Source organism: Berghia stephanieae, chromosome 4 (assembly GCF_034508935.2).
Source record: "Berghia stephanieae isolate SIO BIC M18660-M18661 chromosome 4, UCSD_Bste_1.3, whole genome shotgun sequence".
Lineage (NCBI taxonomy): Eukaryota > Metazoa > Mollusca > Gastropoda > Nudibranchia > Aeolidiidae > Berghia > Berghia stephanieae.
Window position 1 is genome coordinate 79,550,096 of NC_088363.1, and position 10,273 is coordinate 79,560,368.

At 35.8% G+C, this 10,273-nt stretch overlaps 1 protein-coding gene across 1 annotated transcript in view; it reads left to right on the forward strand.

The window, feature by feature from the left end:
- The window catches only part of LOC144971340 (inactive C-alpha-formylglycine-generating enzyme 2-like), a 23,461-nt gene extending 13,533 nt beyond the window's left edge, over positions 1-9,928 (forward strand). The window contains exons 7-8 of the mRNA XM_078912062.1: positions 4,150-4,312; positions 8,061-9,928. Coding sequence (XP_078768188.1) covers positions 4,150-4,312; positions 8,061-8,229 — 332 coding nt within the window. The 3' untranslated portion in view covers positions 8,230-9,928. The remainder of the gene's footprint in view (positions 1-4,149; positions 4,313-8,060) is intronic.
- Positions 9,929-10,273: the final 345 nt, after the last annotated feature.

Here is a 10,273-nt window from a genome sequence, read left to right on the forward strand (position 1 = left end):
TCTTTTGCCCTCCGTCATGTCCTCCAGTACATCTCTCTCTAGTGTGTCGTGTCTTTTCAGGTGCCCAAAGTAATTGAGTTTCAGCTTTTTTATCTTACTCATTAGCAGGGACTTTTTTACTCCTACTTTACACTTTACTTTACACTTAATAATAAAAAAGGAATATAGTAGCTTCGAAAAACATCGAAATATCTAACAAGTTGGACAGCTAAATATTTCTCTACAGTCTAACTTGTTCTTACAGCAATGCATTTATGTTTTTATTGTTCTTTTTATTACGGGCTGAAGAAGAGTTTCGGGCCAGAAACGGTCCGTGTTTGGTATTAATTCTATTTTAAGCTTAATATTCATTTTTTGTTTATTACGTTTTCCAGTCCACAGCTTCTTCGAGTAACTTCATATCAATAATTTTTTACTATGAACATTTGGAGCTCAAAAGCCTTTTTCAAGTAAAAAACAAAAACAACCAAGACAATAAAACTTTATGTAGATTCAAGAGAGACGAGAGAAGTAATTTCGTTCTTTTTTTGTTTTGTTTTTGGAATATTTAAGTTCTATTTTATTTAATACTTTTACACCCTAGTAGTCCTTCAGAGCCTAAATTCTCATGGAGCCGGAGTTTCTCCCGGTTTCTATAGGATGAAATGGAGAATAGAAATTGCATATTGCCCTTTGGCTAGGAAGTTACTCTATCGCAAAGTACTTTCCACCAGATCTAACAGACCCAGATACCCAGTCACTGGTGAGTAAACAGAGGGTGAGAAAAAATCTCGACTTCATTCCGCATCTAACTCGGTCCTTTGTGTGTGAAGAAAGTGCTTTACCATCTGAGCTATCAGAATCCCTCTCCTGTTGATTATAAAGTTTTAGGCAATTCTCAACTACCTACAAAAAAGTTTACCACCCAAGGAAAGATGACGAAGAGAGTTTTTTTTAACCTAAAGATATTATCCTACGATTAGTCCTTCAGAGCCATTAGACCCATGGAGCCGGAGTTTATCCCGGTTTCTATCGCGTGAAACGGTCAATAGCAATTGCTTGCTACCCTTTGGATAGGACGCTAGTCTATCGCATAGTACTTTCCGCCAGATCTAACAGACCCATTTACCCAATCACTGCTGGGTGGACAAGAGTGTCGGAAAAAAAATCTCAACTGCACCCGGGATCGATCTCGTTCCCTTTGATTGTGAAGCGAGTGCTTTATCCTATTCCTACGAGTAGATTCTGGTAATATTGCTGGCTGGAAGTATGTGTCGTTCCTATACAAAGCCTCTCTATTTTCACTCTTTCGTTGCTGCATGGAAACTTTTCTCGAAACCTGATCATTTACATCGTAGAAATGAATGACAACTGGCACAAACAACAATAATTGATTATTTTACAGCAAGTAAAAATATAAAAAGCCCGAACACCAACATCGTTTAAAACAGTACTAAACCAGGACATAATAGCTTTGAAGACATCTGACTAAAAGACCCAAAGCATAAGTATCTAAATGTTGACGAGCGAGACACACCAGAGCATTAAACATCCAACGCAACGACCAACAAATTCTGAAATTTATTTGTTTGGAAACGTGTAGCAGAAATTGGAGGGCACAGCCAGACGGGCGTGATGATACGAGCAAGCCTTCTTGAGATTGCATTGATTTTTGGTGGCAAACAACAGACGAAGGCTCAGGACCATTTTGATCCGAAACCACCAAAAGCTTTTGCCTTGGCAAACATCATCGACATCATCATCATCATCATCATCATCATCATCATCATCATCATCTTCATCATCATCATCATCATCATTATCATCATCATCATCATCATCATCATCATCATCATCATCATCATCATCATCATCATCATCATCATCATCATCATCATCAACATCATCATCATCATCATCAACATCATCATCATCATCATCATCATCATCATGATAACTTTTATTTTCATGTATCGACGGTCATTAAAAGCGAAGTCGTGTACCCGCGGGGGTCTCGATTGCAGAGTTAGTAGAGCACTTGCTCCACACACAAAGAGAACAAGATCGATCCCGTGCAGTCGAGATTTTTTCTGACCCCCCCCCGCCCACACCTGTCCATCCAGCAGTGATTGGGTAGCTGGATCTGTTGAATCGGGCGTAAAGTACTTTGGGATAGACTAGCGTCCTATCCAAAGGATGGCAAGCAATTGACAATGTTTGTTTCACGCTATAGAAACCGGGATATACTCCGGCTCCATGGGCCGAATAGTTTGGAATGACTTTTTTTTAAGTGTAACTGTGTGGGTTGATTGGTAAAATATCAGTCATGCAGACAATACAATAACTGTGATCGATAAAAAAAAAAATACATGCTAAAACTTTTAAAGCCATTTCTAATCCTCTATATTCAACAATATAAAGATAGATCGACTGGGTGGGGATCCTGACCTCCCATAGTGGGCAGGGGGGGGGGGGTACATACTGTGTCTTCTATCCCCTTATATCTGTTTTCCAACTTGCTTTCTGTCTTTGTCTTGGCATGAGATTACTTGGTTTTGTCCTGGCCCTTGCCGGCGTCCTAGATGGTCAAGTGCATAGTTCTTGTTTTGGGAGATGAAATTTTTTTCCTTGTAAATCATCTCTCTCTCTAATGTATTATTGTTATTTTTAATGTATAATATAGACATTTGAGTGTATTCCTCTTTGTTGGATTTTGTGCTTGTGTCTGGATGAGACTTATAGGTGATCTCAAACGAGGTGCATTGGTGGTATGCTCTTGGAATCTACATCTGATCCCTATTTTTTCCCAGTTCCCCTATGTCTTACTTTTTCTTGGGTGCTTTAATTGTAATTCTAGAACTTTTTACTATCCCATTTTCAGTCCTTTTTACTGGCGCTGATATAACCTAAATGTGTTGCAAGCGCCGTAAAACCCTTAAAAACAAAAAAAAAAAAAACAAAGATAGATCGAATTTGACTTCACTTGGGTCATTTTTATTGCTTTTTTCCATCCGCATTTATGAGTAATTCTCACCAAACTATTAATCCGACTAGAAATGTTTAAGGTTACTATAAACGTTTAATAAGTTTAATATTACACATAGTTTGTGTGTTGGCCCATTTTACTTCCGGATGGCAATGTTGTGAGCTTCTTATTTACGCGCATATTTTCTATAGGTAAATGATTCAAATGATGCATTGAAATCATTGTCTGAAGGAGATTCCGCTTTCATTAACTTTGTTGTATAAATAACAATACGATATAAATAAAAGCTGCAATTCATTAACGAAGACAGATAATGTGGACGGTTTGTTTTTTCTCTTTATCAAGAAAACACGATGATTGAAGCACTAAGATACTAAGATCATAAGATATACTTTATTGATCCTGAATGGAAATTATCATAATGTTACACATCATTCATCGTTATATTTGCACAGATTTATACACTGTCGTGAACTAATTGATGAAAATAATGAAGCTAATTAAAAACAAAATAAACATCAAATATAATAAAATATTCATAAAATATACAGCAGTTACAAGCAATGCTATAAAAATCGGACATGAAAGTAAAATAAGAGTTGTAATAATTGATTTTTAATGTAAATAGAATTTTGAAAATAGATTAATGAGAGATGTGAGAATATTCACATTAACTAAGCAGTTCTCACATCTCTTTTTCGCCCTTAGTGTTTCATTCATCGCGTTTTGTTGATGAGGGGGAAACCCGAAGCGTCCACATTACCTGTCTTCGATTAAGACATTATTAGCTTCCATTTATATCGTATTGTTATTTATTTCTTTGAGCTTCAAGCAGCAATATTTGTGCGTCTATGTGGTCTTGTGGTATGACACTCGCTTTCGGATTGGAAGGTCCTGGGTTCGAACCTCGCTCGGCGCATAGTTGAGTCCTTGGAGAAGGCTCTTTACTCACATTCTCTCACCGCACTCAGGTGTAAAATGAGTACCTGGCCGTTAACAGCATTGTCTCTGTCCGAAATAATTGTAACATCGCCTAACAGGCATCATGTCCCGTCCTAAATGTTAGATGTTGCTTTTGGTCAGGGGCCCCTTGTAAAGCGCATTGAGCACATTTAGTCTATATTGCGCTATATAAAAGCTAACTTAAAAAAAACATTTTCTTATACTTTGTTGTAATATTTCAGGCTTCCTTGATATGATCGGTAACGTATGGGAGTGGACAGGCTCAGCATATGTAGAGAGAATGGTGCCTGCACATCTACAGACCAAAATGGCTGTTCTCAAAGGTGGCTCTTACGTCGATTCTGTCAACGGATACACCAACTATGCCGTCAGAAACGGAAATAGGTATGGTTGGTTCAAGTTATATTATATAAAATTCTTTTTTGTTTGGTTCCCATTTTGTTGCATGCCAATTTCATTTTGTAAAACTTACATAGATAGTTAGTGTGTGCGACTGTTGTATGTGTCTGTTTGACACAGTATGAGTGTGTTTATGGTTTGTCAAGTGTATTGTAAAGCGCTTTGCGGCTTCGGCATTTAGCGCTATAGAAGAATACTGTATTATTATTATTATTATTATTATTATTATTATTATTATTATTATTATTATTATTATTATTATTATTATCATTATTATTTATTATTATTATTATTATTATTATTATTATTATATTATTATTATTATTATCATCATCATTATTATTATTACAGTATTGGATTTGTTTTATGTTCATATCTAAAAGCTTTTAAATATCTAAGGTAGATATTGATGTAATCAAAGTGTCGCCAGTGGATAAAACTCTTAAAACAAATAAACAGAAAATTAAAGCAAATACGTGTTTTTTAAGTGTAAATCAACGTGCGACAAAACGAACTCTATTAATTTGATAAAAATTAAAATGATAATTTGAGTAGATGGTGATAATGAAGGCCAGTGCTTGTCAACCTTTTTTTTAACCGTACACACTGCAACGTTTACTTAAAAGCTTGTACTCGTACACAAGATACGTCACAATACTCTAACATTGCTGAAATCTTAATGGGAACAAAGAGTAGATATTTAAATCACATGATAAATATTTGGTAGTTTGCGTGTCAAATTTCATTTTAAAATGCAAGATTATACAATGCTATGCATCATGTTAAATGTGTTTCATTAGTCTTCCAGCAAACCCACTACGTTTTCGATGTAAATTAATCACTGAGATGTATGTTATGTCCGCTTGTCTCCCATCCTTGAAAACCCAACATAAAACTGACCGATGAAGCGAGGAGTCGGCAGGTAGAGCAACCAGTCAGATAGACCTTATTCAGTGATTTTAAAATACTGGTTCCATTCTCCTTGTATAGTAAGCCGGAGAAATGGATACATAACTTGTGCAACCGACCTTCATTGTTTCAGAACGATGCCATCTTATTTTCTAGCATGAATAATTGTAAATGTTGCTGATCGAAGCTCGAAGAAAATAATAACAATGTGAAATTTAATGTAAGCTTCAATTTGATATACGAAAACAGATAAAATTGACGTTTCGGGTTTCCCCTTTATCAACAAAACAGGATGATATAAACACTACAGACGAATGAGATAATGCGGTAGTGGCGTTGTTAAGATGAATAATCAAAAACACTGATGGGCAGGAAATAGTATGCTACTTTGTGAGGAAGCACGAATTAAAATTTAAAAAAATAAAAGGTGCGCAATTAATTAAGTCAAAATAGGGGAGGCGGGGAGGAACTGCATGAATAAATGTATGCTGGACGTCAATGAATATCACCCATCCTCGCTCTTATACGCTTCGTAAACATTAGAATATACTTATACATTCTACGACTAACAAAAGTTATCCACCTTATGACTCAATATGTAACCTACTCATTATCTAGTCCTTTGGAGGACTGGTTACTCATTTCCAATGAGTTTTGGACCGGAAGAGAGGAAGGTGTAACATCGCGAACTCCCTGTCCTATTGCAGATATTATAGCTAAAGGAAGCAAACCACACGGGTATTACTATCGATTGTATACTTTAAGGAAAATTCTCACTTGTTCTTCTCGCATAATCAACCGCACCACCATAAAAAACAAACAAACTATATGTAACATTTAATGTTTATCGTCTGATAGAGAGAATCCAATGGGAAATGGGAAATAATGGTCTAAAAAATAAAAAGAGCAAAGTGTAGAGTAACATCAATTTCATTTATTTATTTATCGTGCGGCTATGTGGTCTTGTGGTATGACGCTCGCTTTCGGATCGAAAGGTCCTGGATTAGTTGAGTCCTTGGAAAAGGCTCTTTACTCACATTCTCTCACCGTACTCAGGTGTAAAATGAATACCTGGCGGCTAACAGCGTTGTCTCTGTCCAAAAAAAAAAAATGTAATATCGCCTAACAGGGTCATGTCACGTTTTTCATGTTAAATGTTGCTGTTGGCCAGGGACGCCTTGTAAAGCGCATTGAGCACGTTTAGTGGATATTGGGCTATATAAAAGCTTAAGTTAAAAAAAATCTTCTTTGTAAACAACCAGTTGTGTTTGCCGGAGCGAGCTTGCGGGAATGTCGTCACTAATCTCGTATTTTGATTGGACAAACATCTACTTGTTAGTATTCTATAGTTTCTCCACCCCGCACTCTCTCTCTCTCTCTCTCTCTCTCTCTCTCTCTCTCTCACACACTCACACACACAGACACTCACACACGCCCGTTCTCTCTCTCTCACACACACAGACACTCACACACGCCCGTTCTCTCTCTCTCTCTCTCTCTCTCTCTCTCTCTCTCTCTCTCTCTCTCCTTTCTTCCTTCATTGTTTCAGTTCGACGGCATCTTATTTTCTAGCATGAATAAATGCATGCTGGACGTCAACGAAGATCGTCCATCCTCCCTCTTATACACCTCGTAATCATAAGAAAATATTTTAACCGTGTGCTCGGATCGGAAGGTCCTGGGTTCGAGCCTCGCTCGGCGCATAGTTGAGTCATTGGGAAAGACTCATTACTCACATTCTCTCACGGTACTCAGGTATAAAATGAGTACCTGGCCGTTAACAGCGTTGTCTCTGTCCGAAAAATTGTAATATCGCCTAGCAGGCGATCCCGTCCTACATGTGAAGTGTTGCTGTTCGTCAAGGACCCTTTGTAAAGCGCCTTGAGCAGATTTAGTGGATATCACGCTCTATATAAGCTCAATTAAAAAAAAAAAATTCAGAATTTGAAGGACTAGTTTTCTGGCCAAATTTTTAAATACATGTCTTTCCAGAGTGCGGCAGTTCATAATTTGTTAAAAGCAAAGGTCAGAAAATATCATTCGATCGCAAAGTGATCGTGTGATTGACGGAACGGAGCACTTTGCCGGAAACGAGCAGATATTATGAGAAAAGACAATACATCTCGGTCTCACGTAATATAAATATGGCTAGATTAATGGTCATCTGGTCAGTCATATAATCTATTGGCTGTGCTGTGCTGTCTTTCCATCATTTTGTAAACAAAATAGCACACGATGTTACTGCATGTGGAAAAGTCAGTGGATGGTGGCCGTTGAGAAATAAACGCTTTTAAAAATTACGTTTTTTTTTTTCATTGGGTTTTATCATAAATACACAACTGTAATTTTGACCATAAAATATTTACTACAAATGCAACCCATCGTGTCAAAAGGGTATTATGTTGTGGTGGTATAGATGCAATATGAAATGTGGGTAAAATAAATGGTATTTTCTGATCATTTTGATTATTAATTGATTTATTGGCAACTGTTTCATACAGACACAATGAGGAGAGTCTCTCTCTCTCTCTCTCTCTCTCTCTCTCTTTCTCTCTCTCTCTGTGTGTGTGAGAGAGAAAGAGAGAGGGATATATATATATATATATATATATAATATATATATATATATATATATATTTATATCTCTTTAGAATCTCTCTAAGGACTCAACTATGCGCCGCTTAGAGCGGGACTCGAACTCTCGACCGTCCGGTCCGAAGGGGAGCACCTAACCGCTATACCACATTGCCGTAATGGCAAGAACAGAAGGATTCTTTTCCATTTTAGTTCAGCGTTTCCAATGTTCATATGATTTAAATTTCAGGATGGGCCAATCTCAAGACTATTCAGCAGCAAACGTCGGATTTCGATGTGCCAAAACTGCTCCGCCAAAGTATAACCCTAGACCTGCGGATTTGGAAATAGGAACGGCTGGGAAGAGGAGAGAGCCCAAGGAAAAACAGGTCATGTTCCACAGGAAAGACGAGTTCTAGAAGTGAAGATGTCATGTGATTATTTCATAGTATGCTTGAATGAATGTTTGATTCTCGTCTGTATTAGCATTGCTGTGAGGAGCTTGTAATGTTTGTGAAAGATAATATTATGCCCTTGATAAGACGTAGTCAACCGAAGAGCGTTATCGTCCCTGAAGGATAGTAAAATTGGTCTGACAAATATATATAAAGGAATATAGATTAGGGAGTGAATATTCCATGTAAAGATCAAACAAGAAATAAGAGAAAAAAAAACAAAACAAAACAAAAAAAAAACAACAACAGATAGATAAATGAACAGTAAGGGAAACAGAGGAAAGACAGTTGAAAACAACTGGAGAGTGTTATTATTTTTTTCAAAACAAGTTATCTTTCTTTTCCTCATTATGGATTTCCAGTAATATTTCTTCCTAGAATCTGTCTTTGACTATTTTCTTTATTATGATTAAATTTTAATTTTAAATCACTTAAAAGGAATTCTGGTGTTATTTGCCATTGATATGAGCTAAAAATGAAAGGAAAATCTTCAAAAGTGGAAATATCGTATTAAGATGTTTTGGAAAATCACTCTATAATTATAGATATTTCAAGTAATTATAGAATTGTTAGAAATTATCGATGAGATAGCAGTCGCATGTGGAAGATATTGAAAGACAAGTGACCAGATCATAAGTTTTGAAAGACATTGAATGCAAAAGCAATTATGAATTATTATATAAGCCTATTTTCAACTAGCTCTTCGCTGTTAAATCGTTAAACATGTATTTGTTGATCGTTTGAAAGGTCAATGGAACCTTTGAATGCTGGAGTTACTCGTAATCTGAATGAATAATAGATTTTTAAATTTGAAAATGTGAATTTGATGTTACAAAATAGTGATGTGTGTATAATACAAATAATTATTGTTTTGCCCTGATCATTAGAAAATGAAAAATTTATTTTAGGGATTAATCTCAGAATCGTATTCTAAACTCTGGCCATGTTATGTTATGTTAATAATATTTTACTTCGTTGACAGTTTTGGTGAGAGAATGCTTTGATATTTTGAATAAACTGCTAAAACGAATTCCTACTAGACTATTTTCAGCCAAAACATGTCAAACTTGATAAATGTTACCCCACATTTGCAACATTAGGGAATTATCTTTATTCTTCATTTCTATCATGTCAGAATAGTTAACAGACTAACTCATGGCCAAAAACTCAACAAAGATTTTCTAGGAATTTTAGATTTAATTATTGGTTTAATTGCATTGCTTAGCTATAAGAGTAATGGCATATTTTTAACAGGAATATTGTATAGGTAGGCTGGCCTTGTGGACATATTATTATATATTATTGTCTCTAATCATACTGGTGCTGAAATTACATAAAAACAAACAACGATTAACTATTGATACATCTCTCAGCTGATATTGGAATCTTGGAGGTTGTAATTTAATCATTTGTTACTAAGAAAAACCAGGGCTAAAACTTAATTAACCAGTCAACTGCCGTTGACAAGAGATCTCAGGTTTGAGAAGTTTTGCTTAGATAAAGGTAATTTAAATCGACCGATCTTTGAAGGACGAGTTTTCTGACCTAAATTTTAAACACGTGTTTTTTCCAGAGTAAGACAGTTCACTCTTCATTTAGCATTTTAGGATTTTAGATACTACACTTGATATTTTGTAAATTAATAAAACTCTCTAATTTGGAATTCATGTGTTGTTGTGCTATTTATAAAACAAACTCTTGTCTTGCCTGCTCTCCTAAATCCTAAATAGCCAATGTTTTATTGTGAGCACTGAATACGGATTCAAAAAAAAAAATGTTAATATTTCTGGTAATTTTTACTTTAAGCATCTGATTTTTCTCGAATGTCTAACTGATTGGGACGATATGTCACATATTACGGATAATATAATATTCAGTGTCAATCATCCTGTAGAATATCATTGATTGATTGATTGCCACAAATGATCTTAACACAACGTTGAATTGTGCTTCTGAAAGTCACAACTATGTCAAACACGACGATTGCGTTAATATTCTATGTTAGGTG